Source organism: Nematostella vectensis, chromosome 4 (assembly GCF_932526225.1).
Source record: "Nematostella vectensis chromosome 4, jaNemVect1.1, whole genome shotgun sequence".
NCBI classification, from domain to species: Eukaryota; Metazoa; Cnidaria; class Anthozoa; order Actiniaria; family Edwardsiidae; genus Nematostella; species Nematostella vectensis.
In genome coordinates, this window is record NC_064037.1 from 18,261,041 (window position 1) to 18,278,470 (window position 17,430).

Genomic DNA, 17,430 nt, shown 5'->3' on the forward strand with positions numbered 1-17,430 from the left:
TTAATTATTAAGCAAAAATAAAGCAAAGGTTTGGTCGTTTGGAGCTCCGCTTTAAGGCAATGCCTTAATCTATATTTGTGTTTATGTTAGACGCTGTGCATAGCTCTTAGGTCCTTTTATACCGCAGGTCCTAAGGTCCCTAGTGAAAAGCGCTTTCGGGCCTCCTGTGGAATTTGATGCATTATGGGTATTTTAGTGCGGGGGAAATTTGGAGCGAGATAATAAAAACAAAACTCTAGAGCGATTGTGAAGAATAATGTCTTTACGACTCCCAAGGATAGCTGAACAGCTTTTTAAAGAGGTTCGTCTTTGCAAACTGCATCACGAAATGTGTAAGTGGATGTGAGGATATCGACAAAACGCGAAAACGAAGCAACAATAATTTAACTTAAGTTATAACTTACAGTAGACATTTGATATATTCGAGATTCACTCTATAATGGACTACATATTGCAGTTTCACCAAAGAAACAATCTCCCCAGGATCTGTTACCATGCCTTATTTAATCAATTTTTACCACATGACATGGTGTCTCAGCTTTGAGGCCAACTATAAGAAAGCTGTCTTTGGCTAAATGTGTGTTCTACTCCAGAATTATAACAGGCCTCAATATATTGGGCACTCTATACAAAAACATTAAGGAAATAATGTGGTTGGCACAGCCACACCCCTATTTAACATTTCCTTATATAGGGGCATGTGCCCCCAGTACCCCACCCCCTGACAAAGCCCTGTAGTCCCATATTTTTATCACAAACCCAAATCACAAGTGAAACAGAAAATGTGCCTTGGAAAACTCAATCAAACTTTTTCTTCTTTCTGCAGTAACCGATGAACTTATGTCAGCGTAAGTGGAATGTCATACATAACACTGCTTTACAGGAAGCCCCCTTCCTCTAGATTAACTAGCATCAAGAACAGATAAGAGATACACACACATGTACACTGTTTTACAGTAATCCCCCTTCCTCTAGATTAACTAGCATCAAGAACAGATAAGAGATACACACACATGTACACTGTTTTACAGTAATCCCCCTTCCTCTAGATTAACTAGCATCAAGAACGGATAAGAGATACACACACATGTACACTGTTTTACAGTAATCCCCCTTCGTCTAGATTAACTAGCATCAAGAGCAGATAAGAGATACACACACATATGTACACTACGGATGTGCATATGCACTAAATCAACAACAATGCAAAGCTTAAAAACAATCTGAAGTTTGTTTGTGTTTATTGGTATCTTCCCGGTGACAGTAGCTAAGAAGGCAATCCACTTTGATGTCGTTTTGGTTTGTTTGGTTGATCTAAAGCTGTGACAGTGACGAATGAATTTGAGTGTCAAGATCCTGTGAAAAAGGAAGTGATGTAATATGATGTGAGAAAGGAAGTAACAATGGCTGAATTCCACTTTTATTTTGTTATTACGCTCGTTTTCAGTCCCATGGGCGACCCTGTAACACATTCCACGCATTTCATGTTTACCGTTTACATTTTCCTTTTGTTCTTAAGGAAATCACTGTGAATTGTTTTCTTTTTTTGTAAATAGCACTTCTTTATGTTCTAGACTTTACTTTGTATTTCACGAGCCTGTCCTACATGGTCTAGACCTTGTGGATAGACGAAGTATTACCAAGCTTGTCTCTCCAAGTGGGAGGACAATCTATCAGGTACAACATATCTACATGTACAGTATTACTGCCATGTGAAAAGTAAGATGGGCAATCTTACTATCTTACATTCTTACGTATTATAATAGATATCTCATATAAAAAAAAGCCAAATAAGGAAAAATCCCCATGAATCCACAGCTATATATCTTTTTGGTTTGTCTTTATTTCTTGTGAGTGTAAGCAAAAATAGCCAGGGATCAATGGCTATTATAATAGATATCTCATATGGATATCTTATACCTGATGATAGTCCCTCTTGCTTATCACATGCAGGGGTTGATACAGGGGGAATGGATTGGGTGGGTATCCACCCCACTTTTTCAGTCACTTTGTTTGCAGAAAATAAATGACTGAGAGGGACGGAAGGTACTGTTCATTTTCCTTTGCCTGCTTGACTTTGCTGACGTGAGAAAAACAATTCAGCGTGAAGTATTGTAACATCTATGTAGCGACCTACCAAAAACTACTGGATCAGTTATAGGCTGTCCATCCAGCCATTATCCACCCCCATTATGAAATCCTGGATCTGCCCCTGACATGCCAGTAATCTATCAAATTTTGGCCACTTACTGTAGCACATATTCAAACAGTCAAAGCAAAACAGGTTTGTCTTCCTATTGAAGGAAGGTTATAGTAGAACTTATACATCAAAATTTAACCCATTGATCCCTGGCTATTTTTGCTTACACTCACATGAAAAAAAGACAGACCAAAAAGATATAGCTGTGGATTCATGGCAATTTTTCCTTATTTGGCTTTTTTCCGCATAAGAAATTAACTTTCTAACGAATCACAACACCTCTCCTAAATGCTGAATTTCCTGAAACCAAATTTTTTCCAAAACTGTTTACCCTTCTATCCTGGATATGCTTTTTTACCCGGAATGGTAATTTGTTTGGCTTTGGGGTTAAAAAATGTCTAACATTTGGGAGATAGAAATGGAAATGACCATGGAAAAGGACCTGAAGGATCAAAATAAATTGTGTTAGCTGATCTCTTCTCTTGTGTGGTATTTTGAGCATTTTGTTTGGCTAAGTAGTCGCTTTTGTTAAAGAACCTTTCGAGCTATTATTTGGCTAAAGAGTAATCGCTATTGTCAAAAAGCTGAGCTATTTTTTGGCTAGAGATATTCGCTATTGTCAAAGAACTTGAGCTATTATTTGGCTAAAGATATTCGCTATTGTTGGAGAACCTGAGTTATTATTTGGCTAAAGATATTCAATATTGTAGAGGAACCTGAGCTATTATTTGGCTAAAGAGTACTTGCTATTGTCCAAGAACCTGAGCTATTATTCGACTAAAGAGTACTTGCCATTGTCATAGAACCTGAACTATTATTTGGCTAAAGAGTAGTCACTATTGTTAAAGAACCTGAGCTATTATTTGGCTAAAGAGTAGTCGCCATTGGTGGTACTTATCACAGCTAATACAGGCCAGTTCGGGAGGTCAATCTGTTGAGTGATATAGAAAATTTCCTCTTCCAATCGGTAAAGGTAGATTATGGGATGTTTGACAGTTGTTTCCATATGCTATAGGTGATTATGAGATGTTTGACAGTTGTTTCCATATGCTATAGGTGATTATGAGATGTTTGACAATTGTTTCCATACTATAGGTGATTATGGGATGTTTGACAGTTGTTTTCATGCCATAGGTGATTATGAGATGTTTGACAGTTGTTTCCATGCTATAGGTGATTATGGGATGTTTGACAGTTGTTTCCATGCTATAGGTGATTATGGGATGTTTGACAGTTGTTTCCATACTATAGGTGATTATGAGATGTTTGACAGTTGTTTCCATACTATAGGTGATTATGAGATGTTTGACAGTTGTTTCCATACTAAAGGTGATTATGAGATGTTTGACAGTTGTTTCCATGCTATAGGTGATTATGGGATGTTTGACAGTTGTTTCCATATGCTATATGAGATGTTTGACAGTTGTTTCCATACTATAGGTGATTATGTGAGGATTGACAGTTGTTTCCATACTATAGGTGATTATGGGATGTTTGACAGTTGTTTCCATGCTATAGGTGATTATGGGATGTTTGACAGTTGTTTCCATGCTATAGGTGATTATGGGATGTTTGACAGTTGTTTCCATGCTATAGGTGATTATGAGATGTTTGACAGTTGTTTCCATATGCTATAGGTGATTATGGGATGTTTGACAGTTGTTTCCATGCTATAGGTGATTATGGGAGGTTTGACAGTTGTTTCCATGCTATAGGTGATTATGGGAGGTTTGACAGTTGTTTCTATGCTATAGGTGATTATGCGAGGATTGACAGTTGTTTCCATACTATAGGTGATTATGAGATGTTGGCAGTTGTTTCCATACTAAAGGTGATTATGAGATGTTTGACAGTTGTTTCCATGCTATAGGTGATTATGGGATGTTTGACAGTTGTTTCCATGCTATAGGTGATTATGGGATGTTTGACAGTTGTTTCCATGCTATAGGTGATTATGGGATGTTTGACAGTTGTTTCCATGTTGGAGAACCTGAGCTATTTGGCTAAAGATATTCACTATTGTTGAAGAACCTGAGCTATTATTTGGCTAAAGATATTTAATATTGTAGAAGAACCTGAGCTATTATTTGGCTAAAGAGTACTTGCTATTGTCCAAGAACCTGAGCTATTATTCGACTAAAGAGTACTTGCCATTGTCATAGAACCTGAGCTATTATTTGGCTAAAGAGTAGTCACTATTGTTAAAGAACCTGAGCTATTATTTGGCTAAAGAGTAGTCGCCATTGGTGGTACTTATCACAGCTAATACAGGCCAGTTCGGGAGGTCAATCTGTTGAGTGATATAGAAAATTTCCTCTTCCAATCGGTAAAGGTAGATTATGGGATGTTTGACAGTTGTTTCCATATGCTATAGGTGATTATGTGATGTTTGACAGTTGTTTCCATACTATAGGTGATTATGAGATGTTTGACAGTTGTTTCCATACTATAGGTGATTATGCGAGGATTGACAGTTGTTTCCATACTATAGGTGATTATGAGATGTTTGACAGTTGTTTCCATGCTATAGGTGATTATGGGAGGTTTGACAGTTGTTTCCATGCTATAGGTGATTATGAGATGTTTGACAGTTGTTTCCATGCTATAGGTGATTATGAGATGTTTGACAGTTGTTTCCATATGCTATATGAGATGTTTGACAGTTGTTTCCATACTATAGGTGATTATGTGAGGATTGACAGTTGTTTCCATACTATAGGTGATTATGAGATGTTTGACAGTTGTTTCCATACTATAGGTGATTATGGGATGTTTGACAGTTGTTTCCATGCTATAGGTGATTATGTGATGTTTGACAGTTGTTTCCATATGCTATAGGTGATTATGAGATGTTTGACAGTTGTTTCCATGCTATAGGTGATTATGAGATGTTTGACAGTTGTTTCCATGCTATAGGTGATTATGGGATGTTTGACAGTTGTTTCCATACTATAGGTGATTATGGGATGTTTGACAGTTGTTTCCATGCCATAGGTGATTATGAGATGTTTGACAGTTGTTTCCATGCTATAGGTGATTATGGGATGTTTGACAGTTGTTTCCATATGCTATAGGTGATTATGGGATGTTTGACAGTTGTTTCCATATGCTATAGGTGATTATGGGATGTTTGACTGTAAGCGGTTCCAAAGCAGCGACTTGTGGGAAGTGTGCAGTGGGCTCGTTTTAGTGTCAACCACAGTGTAGAACAGTCATCCAAGCTTGATTTAACAGCGTTTATTACAATCAACTCGTCCAACTATCGAACACATGCGGTGATAACTATGAAGTAATTAACAATTCACAAATTTAGGATAAAAACCTAAGGACTACAGGCAGTTCTGTAAATCGCAAAAAGGCTAAATCAATATTTACAAATTCAACTTACGTCTGATCTCGTCTCCGGGGCTTAAAGAAATACAACTCCAAGTAAGCTTGTAACTCTTCAAACTCCACTCTGACTTCTCTAACTCTGCTTCTCTGGCTCTCAACTCAACTCTTCTCTCTTCGGTTTCTCTGCTCAACTCTTAAAGAATGCTAAATAGGTACTATAATTTATAGGCAGGTGGGACGTGTCCTAAAGTAGGACGTGCCTCATTCCTAAACTCTTACTCAAAGGGAAATGCGTAAACTACAATAAATCTTATCAGTCTAATCATAGGAAAGGGCGGCTGTGCTCAAAATAGAGGAAGCCGTGGTAACTCAACTAAACAACTGTCTAAACTATCTAATCCGTTCAATTTAAATCAACGTTCTTTTTTGTATTTTCAATGTTCATAACACTCCTCGCCCAAGGATTTCAATCCTTGCTATTCTAATCTTTTCTACCCTACTCTTGGCTCTCTTTGTCGTCATCTGCGCGGATAAGTACGATGAGTTCCTTGATGGGGCGCAAGTAGGTCCTCTTGACTCCGTCTCTAACTACCTCTACCTTCGCCTTCCTAACTCTACCGTCCTCGCTCTTCACCGCCTCTGTTACTCGTCCTAGTGGCCAGTCGTTGCGGTGCTCCGTCTCGTCCCTTAGTAGTATGATATCGCCTGCGCGCAGACTCTCCGTTGCTCCGTTCCACTTCTGGCGGGGCTGGAGATTCTGGAGGTACTCCCTTCTCCATCTCGACCAGAACTGCTCCGCCAGGTACTGGACGCGTCTCCAGCGGCGACGTGCGTAGATGTCTGTGGGCAAGAAACGGCCTGGAGGGGGTCCAGTAGGGCGCTCTTTCATGCTTAGAAGCATCGCAGGTGAGAGGGGCTGCGGCTGGTCAGCGTCCATCGGTACAGCTGATATTGGCCTGGCGTTCACGATCGCAGCGACCTCTGCCATTAGCGTTACTAGCAAATCATGCGTCAGTTGGTGGTCTCCTAGCTCTGCGAACATGCCGTCAAGGACTCGTCGTATTGTGCGGATCTGTCTCTCCCACACACCTCCGAAATGCGACGCGTGTGGGGGGTTGAAGATCCACTCGCATCCTTGCTCTCTGACGAATCTTTCTGCATCCTCCTTATTAAGCTCCTTCATTGCGCTATCGAGTTCGGTCTTAGCTCCTACAAAATTAGTGCCGCAATCACACCTAAGCAGTTTAGCAGGGCTGCGCAGCGCGAAAAACCTCCTAAGCGCGCACATAAAGGCGCTAGTATCCATGGACTCGAGTACCTCTATGTGGATCGCTCTACTGCTGAGGCACGTGAATACTAGTCCCCAGCGCTTCGCGTTAGCTATGGCTCCTCTTGTCTTTCGTGACTTCACCGACCAAGGCCCAAATACGTCGAAGCCGACGTTCGTAAACGGGCTGCAGACTTCAGTCCTGTCGGGAGGCAGGTCTGCCATTCGTTGCTCTAGTGGGCGTCCCCTCAGCTTCTTGCAGGTCACGCAGTCTTTGATGGCTTTTGTGACGGTGGCGTGGCCTCCAATCAGCCAGAACCCGGCTTGGCGTGTGGCGCCGCTTGTGATTAGTCGGCCTTGGTGGTGCACTTTGACGTGATGGTGGAGGGCGACTAGCTATGAGACATGGTGCTTTCTGGGTAGAAGGACGGGGTGTTTCTGTTCGTAGTTCATCTCAGCTCTTCTAAGCCGGCCGCCGACGCGCAGAATTCCGTCACTGTCAAGGAATGGGTCGAGGCGGTATAGCGGTGATCCTCTGAGGGCTTTCTTCGCGTGTTTCTTTGTTTCTCTTGGGTTTTCGGGGTCTGTATTTGCGCCTTTCAGTTCAGCGCTGAATGCTTCTCTCTGTGTTGTACGTATAATGACTCGCAAGGCCTGATCTAATTCCTCTACTGTAGGAGCTCTGCGCTTCTGTTGCTTGCCTTGTACCCTGGGACGATGGCTCAACGTGTTGGCTCTAGTGGTTCTGGTGTCCCTTTTGTTCTTGAAGTTCTTAACCTTCACGATTAGGGTGGCGATCCCGCGCTGTAGGGACTTCAGAGTCGAGAATCTCAAGAATCGGTGTGCGCCAAGGCCCGGCTTCTTTGTGTCTTCATCTGTGCTGACTTTGGCGCAAATCACTTCTTTGCGCACCTCGGGGTCGCTTGCGTCGAGTAAGTATGCTTCACTCGGGGTGTCAGCGGTTTCTATATTTTTGAGGAATGTGGGACCACTAAGCCAGCTGGTTTCTCCTAGTTTGTTAGGGGGTACTCCTCGCGTCGCTAGGTCGGCGGGGTTGAGCTCGGTCTCCACGTACCTCCACTGCTCTGGGTTAGACAAGCTTCTTATCTGTTGAACTCTGTTGGCTACATAGACATAAAAGCGCCGGCTTTCATTCGTTATGTAACCGAGTACCACCTTCGAGTCGGTGTAGTACTTGACTTGGGATATCTCGATGTCGATCCCTCTCATTACCTTTTGCACGGCTTGTACTGCTAGGACTGCTCCACATAGCTCTAGGCGTGGTATGCTGGTTGAGTTTGCTGGTGCGACTCTTGCTTGGCCATACACTAGGGAGACGGATACCTTTTTCGCTTCGTTCACGAGTCGGAGGTAAACGGCGGTCCCGATCGCGTCTTGACTCGCATCTGAGAACGCATGTAGTTCTGCCGTGGAGACAGTGCCAAACATTTTTGGGTGGTGACAGCGGGGTACCGACACAGTTTGGAGGTCTGGGAGCGAGTCTTTCCATCTTGCCCATCGGTCTTTCATCGCGGTGGGGAGCGGGTCATCCCATGCCAGGGGGGAGTCGTCTTTGCTTCTTCTTTTACCCATAAGCACTAGCTTTTGCAGCATTGTCCTGCCCTCGAGCATCACGGGTACCGCTAGACCTAGAGGGTCGTATACGGAGTTTACGATAGACAAGACCCCTCTTCTCGTGAAAGGCTTTTCTGGAACTGTCACCTTAAATGTGAACGCGTCCGTCTCTAGGTCCCAGTATACTCCAAGGGATCTTTGGGCGGGAAGGACGTCTTGGCGCAGGTCAAGGTCACGCACGTCCTTTGCTCTGTCATCAGCGGGGAATGCTTCCATGACTTCTACCGAGTTGGATACGACCTTGTGGAGTCTGAGGTTGGCCGTAGCTAGGGTGGCTTGTGCTTTTTTAACCAGATCTATCGCTTGTTGGGCTGTTGGAAGCGAAGCTAGTCCGTCATCGACGTAGAAGTTGCGGCGGATAAAATTCTTTGACTCCTCGCCATACTCCTCCTCGCCATCGGACGCAGTTCTACGGAAGCCGTATGTGGCTATTGCTGGGCTGGGGCCGTTTCCGAAGAGATGAACGTTCATGCGGTACTCTGTGACTGGTTTCTCTGGGTTGTTCTCTTCAAACCACAGGAAGCGGAGGAAATCTCTGTGAGAGGGTTCGACATGAAAGGAGTGAAACATTTGTTCTACGTCGCACATGACACCGGTGTTTTCTTTTCGAAAACGCATCAATACGCCTATGAGGTTATTCATTAAGTCGGGACCAGGTAGAACTGCTATCAAAAACTACTCTTATGGTGTGTTTAGTGTTATGATAGGTTGCGAAGTGCGCTAGGTACCAGGAATGGCCTGGTTTTGGCGGGGGCTCGTCGCGGGGGACGGGGGAGGCGTGTCCTTTTTCGAGGATTTTTCCCATGAACTCAAGGTACTCTCGTTTCATCTCTGGTTTTCTCTCGAATGTCTTGAAGAGTCCTTTTAATCGGTGCATCGCTTGTGCACGGTTGTTCGGCATGGTCTGGTTTGGGACGCGGAAGGGTAGGGGCATCTGCCAATTACCGCTTGAATTTTTGCGTGTACCTTTCTCCATGATCTCTAGGAACTGTCGGTCTTCTCGAGATAGACTTGGTTCGTTGTCGTCTCGCGTTGTCTTGAAAACGTTATCGCTGTCAATTGGGATATCGACTTTGAGCATGTTGGGGCACGGCACTATCTCGTAGTTCTCGTCCCCGGTCTCCTGTCGCTCACGGTTGGACACATGGGTGTGGCGGCTCAGAATGTGTGCGGGACCGTTCGCGAAGTCGAGGCACATCTGGCCGCTGATGGTCCATCCAAGGGCTAGTCGCTGTGCCCACGGGGCTCCTCTGGGGCCGTTTTTGAACTCTCTCACTTTCAGTAGTTCTGGCGCGTCGCGACCTATCAAGAGGTGAACTTCTGCCGTATCGTCTAGGGGGGGGTATCTGGTCGGCGATTGGTTTAAGGTGCTTGAAGCTCCTCGCCATCTCAGGTGTGGGGATCTCGCGCTTGTCCCCTGGGATGACGTCGCACTCAACGAGTGTAGGCAGCGAAAATGCAGCTCCGCTGACTGATCGTGCCTCGATGCCTGTCACTCGTCTACCACTCTTTTCCCCTCTCTCGTTGCTGCATGTCGACAGGTAGTAGACTTCTCTAGGGCCATCGGCGCCAAGGTCGTCGGCGAGCTTGCTGGTGATAAGTGAGGTGTTACTCTGTTCGTCGATAATGGCGTAAATGCGCTGAGCGGTAGATGGTTTGTGTATGCTATAGACGTCTACTAGGACCATTTTGCTACAGGATGTCCCTCCGACGGGGTCGCAGAGTGCAGTGCATTTGGCGGGGACCGGCTTCTCGGGGTCGGGGTTGTCCTTGGGAGGGGGTGGGTCTCTATGCAGCACTGTGTTGTGACGTAAGTCGCCGCAGGTTGCGCACTGTATAGGAGCGCGGCAGTCGCGAGCAAAGTGTGACGGATCGAGGCAGCGATAGCATAGGGTAGCGTCAGTTAGCCACTTTTTGCGCTCACTGACGGTTTTAGCTGCGAACGTTTTGCATTCGGCTAGGGTGTGCCCGTCTCTCTCATGATAGGGACATCGGTTTACTTTTTTATTTTCGGGTCCTTCCCTCCCTTTTCTTTGGGGCTGCGCGTTAGTTTTGAACGTTCTCTGCTCTCTGCGAGGTCTGGGGGCGTGCGCAGAGGAGGGTGTAACTTCGGTAGTAGTGGCCTTGCTGGCTAAAACATTGGCGTTGTTTTTAATGTTAGCCTGCCCTTGGATTATTTTCGCGAAACGCTCAAATGGAGGGTAAACGCCGCCGTTAGCGTCAGAGAAATTCGCTATCTCTTTCTCCCATTTTGCGCAGATAGATTTTGGTAGCTTATCGATTACCGGCTGCATCGCGTTCGCAAAATTAAGGCAGGCAAGGCCTGGTAGTTGTGCGACTTGGCTCTCGACGTCAGCGCAGAGATCGGCAAACTGTTGCAGTTTTTCTGGCTGGTTTTCACTAAAGCGGGCGGCGTTTTTCAGCCGTTCTAGGAGCGAGTTGCTTATCATCGCTGGACTGCCAAAACGCTTCTCTAATTCGACCCAGAGTTGCTCAAGTAGCGTTGCGGGATCACGCAATCTCTTTCTGTAATTATCGACCAGGGCTTGCGGGGGGCCGCTGGTGAATTTTCTTAGATAGTTGATCTCTTGGGTCGGTGAAACTATCGCATCAGAAAGCATAGCTTTGAAGGCTCTTTTCCAGGGCTGGAATAGCGTGGCGTCACCGTCAAATATATCCGGCTCAGAAATTGGTAAACGTTGACGGGCTAAGCTCGTTACTATTTGGTTATTGACCGTCGTTAGCGAATCCATTAGTTGGCTTTGCGTGATGTCTCTGTACGGATTATCAGGTGTTGATATGACGGGGTGGTAATTGACGTCTTTGTCATGGCCGTGATTGGTAAACATCCGGTCTTGGAGTTGTACGTGCTCTCGATAGGGCAAAGCGGGGGTTGATTCTTTTGGTAGTTATCTGACCGTGGGAGGTGGAATAACGACAGGGTGTGTGGTTCGGGCGTGTTTTTGGGCCCAAGGGCGTTGCGTACATTTGACGTATCGCTTTCGAGTGCGGGGGAGGAATGGACCCACTGTCCCGTGAAGTTCTCTGCGTTCTCTTTTTCTGCGGGCCCTTCCCCAAATTCCTCCTCGTTTATCGCTTGTTCTATCGCATCGAGTTTTGCTTTGGCTACTGCCGCGTTTTTGTCTGCAGTTAGAATAGCGAGTTCCTTTTGTTTTTCGGCCAAAATGCGTGCATAGTCGGCTTCCTCGCGCGCGGCCCTCGCCTCTGCTAAAGCTTTTATGCGGGCGCTACTTGCTCTAGAACTGGACGATCGCGAGGATCGATACGAACGCTCTGAGCATCAAACTCTTTACCGCTTTGCTTAACACTTACCATATACTTAAGTCTCTCTATTTCTTTGAAGGCTAGTTTTAGGATTTCGTTTTCCTCGGTGAGTTGGACCTCGTGTCCGCGTTCACCGTTAGTATTTTGTTCGTGCAGCTCGAGTAGCTGTTGCAAAATCATCCCGTATTGTTGCACCTCAGTTGTGAGGTCGTGCAAAACTATATCTAAGTTACTATCATGGCTTAGACTTTTAGATGTTTCGATAACGCTAAGGAGCCTTCTTTTAGACCTGTCAATCTCGATACTTTTACGCTCGATCGCGTTTTGAAGGGCTTTTTGCGTAATTTTTGTGGTTCGGCGTGTAATTCGGCCTGTCTCAGCGCCGTGCCGTTCGGGATCTCCTCTCTCGCTCATCTCGGTATAAACTTGAAAGGGCCTACCTTCCAACGTTGTTTTCTACCAGACTTATCACTGTAAGCGGTTCCAAAGCAGCGACTTGTGGGAAGTGTGCAGTGGGCTCGTTTTAGTGTCAACCACAGTGTAGAACAGTCATCCAAGCTTGATTTAACAGCGTTTATTACAATCAACTCGTCCAACTATCGAACACATGCGGTGATAACTATGAAGTAATTAACAATTCACAAATTTAGGATAAAAATCTAAGGACTACAGGCAGTTCTGTAAATCGCAAAAAGGCTAAATCAATATTTACAAATTCAACTTACGTCTGATCTCGTCTCCGGGGCTTAAAGAAATACAACTCCAAGTAAGCTTGTAACTCTTCAAACTCCACTCTGACTTCTCTAACTCTGCTTCTCTGGCTCTCAACTCAACTCTTCTCTCTTCGGTTTCTCTGCTCAACTCTTAAAGATTGCTAAATAGGTACTATAATTTATAGGCAGGTGGGACGTGTCCTAAAGTAGGACGTGCCTCATTCCTAAACTCTTACTCTAAGGGAAATGCGTAAACTACAATAAATCTTATCAGTCTAATCATAGGAAAGGGCGGCTGTGCTCAAAATAGAGGAAGCCGTGGTAACTCAACTAAACAACTGTCTAAACTATCTAATCCGTTCAATTTAAATCAACGTTCTTTTTTGTATTTTCAATGTTCATAACATTGACAGTTGTTTCCATGCTATAGGTGATTATGGGAGGTTTGACAGTTGTTTCCATGCTATAGGTGATTATGCGAGGATTGACAGTTGTTTCCATACTATAGGTGATTATGAGATGTTTGACAGTTGTTTCCATGCTATAGGTGATTATGGGAGGTTTGACAGTTGTTTCCATACTATAGGTGATTATGAGATGTTTGACAGTTTTTTCCATACTATAGGTGATTATGGGATGTTTGACAGTTGTTTCCATACTATAGGTGATTATGAGATGTTTGACAGTTGTTTCCATGCTATAGGTGATTATGAGATGATTGACAGTTGTTTCCATACTATAGGTGATTATGAGATGTTTGACAGTTGTTTCCATGCTATAGGTGATTATAGGATGTTTGACAGTTGTTTCCATGCTATAGGTGATTATGGGATGTTTGACAGTTGTTTCCATACTATAGGTGATTATGAGATGATTGACAGTTGTTTCCATACTAAAGGTTATTATGAGATGTTTGACAGTTGTTTCCATATGCTATAGGTGATTATGAGATGTTTGACAGTTGTTTCCATACTATAGGTGATTATGGGATGTTTGACAGTTGTTTCCATGCCATAGGTGATTATGAGATGTTTGACAGTTGTTTCCATGCTATAGGTGATTATGGGATGTTTGACAGTTGTTTCCATGCTATAGGTGATTATGGGATGTTTGACAGTTGTTTCCATGCTATAGGTGATTATGGGATGTTTGACAGTTGTTTCCATGCTATAGGTGATTATGGGATGTTTGACAGTTGTTTCCATGCTATAGGTGATTATGGGAGGTTTGACAGTTGTTTCCATGCTATAGGTGATTATGGGAGGTTTGACAGTTGTTTCCATGCCATAGGTGATTATGAGATGTTTGACAGTTGTTTCCATGCTATAGGTGATTATGGGATGTTTGACAGTTGTTTCCATGCTATAGGTGATTATGGGAGGTTTAACAGTTGTTTAACATGCTATAGGTGATTATGGGATGTTTGACAGTTGTTTCCATGCTATAGGTGATTATGAGATGTTTGACAGTTGTTTAACATGCTATAGGTGATTATGGGATGTTTGACAGTTGTTTCCATGCTATAGGTGATTATGAGATGTTTGACAGTTGTTTCCATGCTATAGGTGATTATGGGAGGTTTGACAGTTGTTTCCATGCTATAGGTGATTATGGGATGTTTGACAGTTGTTTCCATGCTATAGGTGATTATGGGAGGTTTAACAGTTGTTTAACATGCTATAGGTGATTATGGGATGTTTGACAGTTGTTTCCATGCTATAGGTGATTATGGGATGTTTGACAGTTGTTTCCATGCTATAGGTGATTATGGGATGTTTGACAGTTGTTTAACATGCTATAGGTGATCGGCAGTGCTGGACAAATGTACACATGCCTCCTGTCGTCTGATTACTGCACATGTCCATCATACACATATACTGGTGAGCATAAGTGATGTCCATCACATGAAATTTTTTTTATTTTTGTTAGGTTGAACATGAAAGTATGGAGATCCAGATGCATGAAATTACACCAAATTCTTAAATTTCACTTCAAAATTGATCAGTTTTTATGCATTGACTGCAAATAAATCAAGTTGATTGTTTCGTATAAATTTGTATTCATTTGTATTGAATACTGATCTTATTTTATTTGAGATAAACAGGTTCTGATGATTCTGCAATTTAAATTATAAGAGTTTTTTATGTTGCTTATGCATGTATGCCCTGTGAAAACTGAGTGAATCACACAGAACATGTTTTCTTATGTCACTTTTGGATTTTTCCATTTTTTGTAACTAGAAGCAAATTAAAATAACATCACTGCACTGTTTTATTTATTTTAGGTCTACATTTGTTACATTGAAAAGTATGCTCCAAATCTTTGAATTTGATTTCTTTCACATAAAAGTTAAATGCACTTGTTTTTTTTTTTTTGTTTTTTTAGTGTTGGTGAAAATGGATTCAATTTTGGCAAGTATCAGGTTTATACCTACACAGGATTTTTCTTAGGGACCCACTGTTTGATATCTAACAGGACAGAAAAAGTTTTTAAAAAAGATCTCTACAAAAAGTCTCTACAAAATTGAAACAGAAATCCTTGGCTTAGTACAAGCAAAATCCTATGTAATAATATTTAAAAATCCAACTACTGTAGCCACAAAAAGAAAGAGATATCAAATGGTTAGTCCTTCCCAAATAGATTCTTTTTAGGGCTTTCTGCGGCTAAACAAAGTATTGAACTAAGCAAAGTATTGAACTAAACAAAGTATTGGACTGAGCAAAATATTGGACTAAACAAAGTATTGGACTAAACAAAGTATTGGACTAAGCAAAGTATTGGACTAAGCAAAGTATTGAACTAAGCAAAGTGTTGAACTAAGCAAAGTATTGGACTAAGCAAAGTGTTGAACTAAGCAAAGTATTGAACTAAAAAAAGTATTGAACTAAACAAAGTATTGGACTAAACAAAGTATTGAATTCTAAACAAAGTATTGAACTAAACAAAGTATTGAATTCTAAACAAAGTATTGAACTAAACAAAGTATTTGACTAAGCAAAGTATTGAACTAAACAAAGTATTGGACTAAGCAAAGTATTGAACTAAACAAAGTATTGAACTAAGCAAAGTATTGAACTAAGCAAAGTGTTGAACTAAACAAAGTATTGGACTAAACAAAGTACTGAACTAAACAAAGTTTTGAACTAAACAAAGGATTGAACTAAACAAAGTATTGGACTAAACAAAGTATTGGACTAAACAAAGTATTGAACTAAACAAAGTATTGAACTAAGCAAAGTATTAACTAAGCAAAGTAATGAACTAAACAAAGTATTGGACTAAACAAAGTACTGAAATAAACAAAGGATTGAACTAAACAAAGTATTGGACTAAGCAAAGTATTGAACTAAACAAAGTATTGGACTAAACAAAGTCTTGAACTAAGCTAAGTATTGGACTAAGCAAAGTATTGAACTAAGCAAAGTGTTGAACTAAGCAAAGTATTGGACTAAGCAAAGTATTGGACTAAGCAAAGTATTGAACTAAGCAAAGTGTTGAACTAAGCAAAGTATTGGACTAAGCAAAGTGTTGAACTTAGCAAAGTATTGAACTAAAAAAAGTATTGAACTAAACAAAGTATTGGACTAAACAAAGTATTGAACTAAACAAAGTATTGAATTCTAAACAAAGTATTGAACTAAACAAAGTATTTGACTAAGCAAAGTATTGAACTAAACAAAGTATTGGACTAAGCAAAGTATTGAACTAAACAAAGTATTGAACTAAGCAAAGTATTGAACTAAGCAAAGTGTTGAACTAAACAAAGTATTGGACTAAACAAAGTACTGAACTAAACAAAGTTTTGAACTAAACAAAGGATTGAACTAAACAAAGTATTGGACTAAGCAAAGTATTGAACTAAACAAAGTATTGAACTAAGCAAAGTATTAACTAAGCAAAGTAATGAACTAAACAAAGTATTGAACTAAGCAAAGTATTGAACTAAACAAAGTATTGGACTAAACAAAGTCTTGAACTAAGCTAAGTATTGGACTGAGCAAAGTATTAAACTAAACAAAGTATTGGAGTAAGCAAAATATTGAACTAGGCAAAGTATTGAACTAAACAAAGTATCGAACTAAACAAAGTATTGAATTCTAAACAAAGTATTGAACTAAACAAAGTATTTGACTAAGCAAAGTATTGAACTAAACAAAGTATTGGACTAAGCAAAGTATTGAACTAAACAAAGTATTGAACTAAGCAAAGTATTAACTAAGCAAAGTAATGAACTAAACAAAGTATTGGACTAAACAAAGTACTGAACTAAACAAAGGATTAAACTAAACAAAGTATTAACTAAGCAAAGTAATGAACTAAACAAAGTATTGGACTAAACAAAGTCTTGAACTAAGCAAAGTATTGAACTAAACAAAGTATTGGACTGAGCAAAATATTGATCTAGGCAAAGAATTGAACTAAACAAAGTATTGGACTTAGCAAAAGATTGGACTAAACAAAGTATTGGACTAAGCAAAGTATTGAACTAAAAAAAGTATTGAACTAAACAAAGTATTGGACTAAACAAAGTATTGAATTCTAAACAAAGTATTGAACTAAACAAAGTATTGAATTCTAAACAAAGTATTGAACTAAACAAAGTATTGGACTTAGCAAAGTATTGAACTAAAAAAAGTATTGAACTAAGCAAAGTATTGAACTAAGCAAAGTATTGGACTTAGCAAAGTATTGGACTAAACAAAGTATTGGACTAAGCAAAGTATTGAACTAAAAAAGTATTGGACTAAACAAAGTATTGGACTAAACAAAGTATTGAATTCTAAACAAAGTATTGAACTGAACAAAGTATTGAATTCTAAACAAAGTATTGAACTAAACAAAGTATTGGACTAAACAAAGTCTTGAACTAAGCTAAGTATTGGACTGAGCAAAGTATTGAACTAAGCAAAGTATTGGACTAAGCAAAGTATTGAACTAAGCAAAGTGTTGAACTAAGCAAAGTATTGGACTAAGCAAAGTATTGGACTAAGCAAAGT

At 41.2% G+C, this 17,430-nt stretch overlaps 2 protein-coding genes across 9 annotated transcripts in view; one reads left to right on the forward strand and one right to left on the reverse strand.

Moving 5' to 3' along the window:
• Positions 1-173: 173 nt before the first annotated feature.
• LOC5504285 (zinc finger SWIM domain-containing protein 7) overlaps positions 174-17,430 on the forward strand; it is a 20,153-nt gene continuing 2,896 nt past the window's right edge. Inside the window, exons 1-6 of one of the 4 annotated variants that reach the window (XM_048726117.1) lie at positions 177-332; positions 827-848; positions 1,575-1,677; positions 3,491-3,529; positions 14,235-14,313; positions 14,819-14,844. In XM_048726117.1, the coding sequence (XP_048582074.1) occupies positions 257-332; positions 827-848; positions 1,575-1,677; positions 3,491-3,529; positions 14,235-14,313; positions 14,819-14,844 (345 nt within the window). In that variant the 5' untranslated portion in view covers positions 177-256. Of the gene's footprint in view, positions 333-826; positions 849-1,574; positions 1,678-3,490; positions 3,530-14,234; positions 14,314-14,818; positions 14,845-17,430 lie in introns of all 4 variants that reach the window. The other 3 variants (XM_048726119.1, XM_048726120.1, XM_048726118.1) reach the window with 3 other exon arrangements.
• LOC125561767 lies at positions 5,423-12,852 on the reverse strand. 5 transcript variants are annotated; one of them, XR_007307483.1, is made up of 3 exons: positions 12,446-12,852; positions 5,589-12,339; positions 5,423-5,459 (listed from the first exon to the last, which is right to left on the reverse strand). XR_007307483.1 is itself a non-coding variant. In XM_048726108.1 (2 exons), exon 2 carries the CDS (start codon positions 9,075-9,077, stop codon positions 7,197-7,199), a length of 1,881 nt encoding a protein of 626 aa, XP_048582065.1. In that variant the 5' UTR covers positions 9,078-12,316; positions 12,446-12,852; the 3' UTR covers positions 5,423-7,196. The 5 variants fall into 5 exon arrangements, 2 of the variants coding, with proteins under 2 accessions (XP_048582065.1, XP_048582064.1); XR_007307482.1 differs by having other exon boundaries at positions 5,423-5,482; XR_007307484.1 differs by lacking the exon at positions 5,423-5,459 and having other exon boundaries at positions 7,878-8,012; positions 9,508-12,339.

What these genes read in the sequence shown, in the direction of transcription:
- LOC125561767 (XM_048726108.1), bottom strand. Translation starts at nt 9,077, where the DNA reads ATGAATAACCTCATAGGCGTATTGATGCGTTTTCGAAAAGAAAACACC.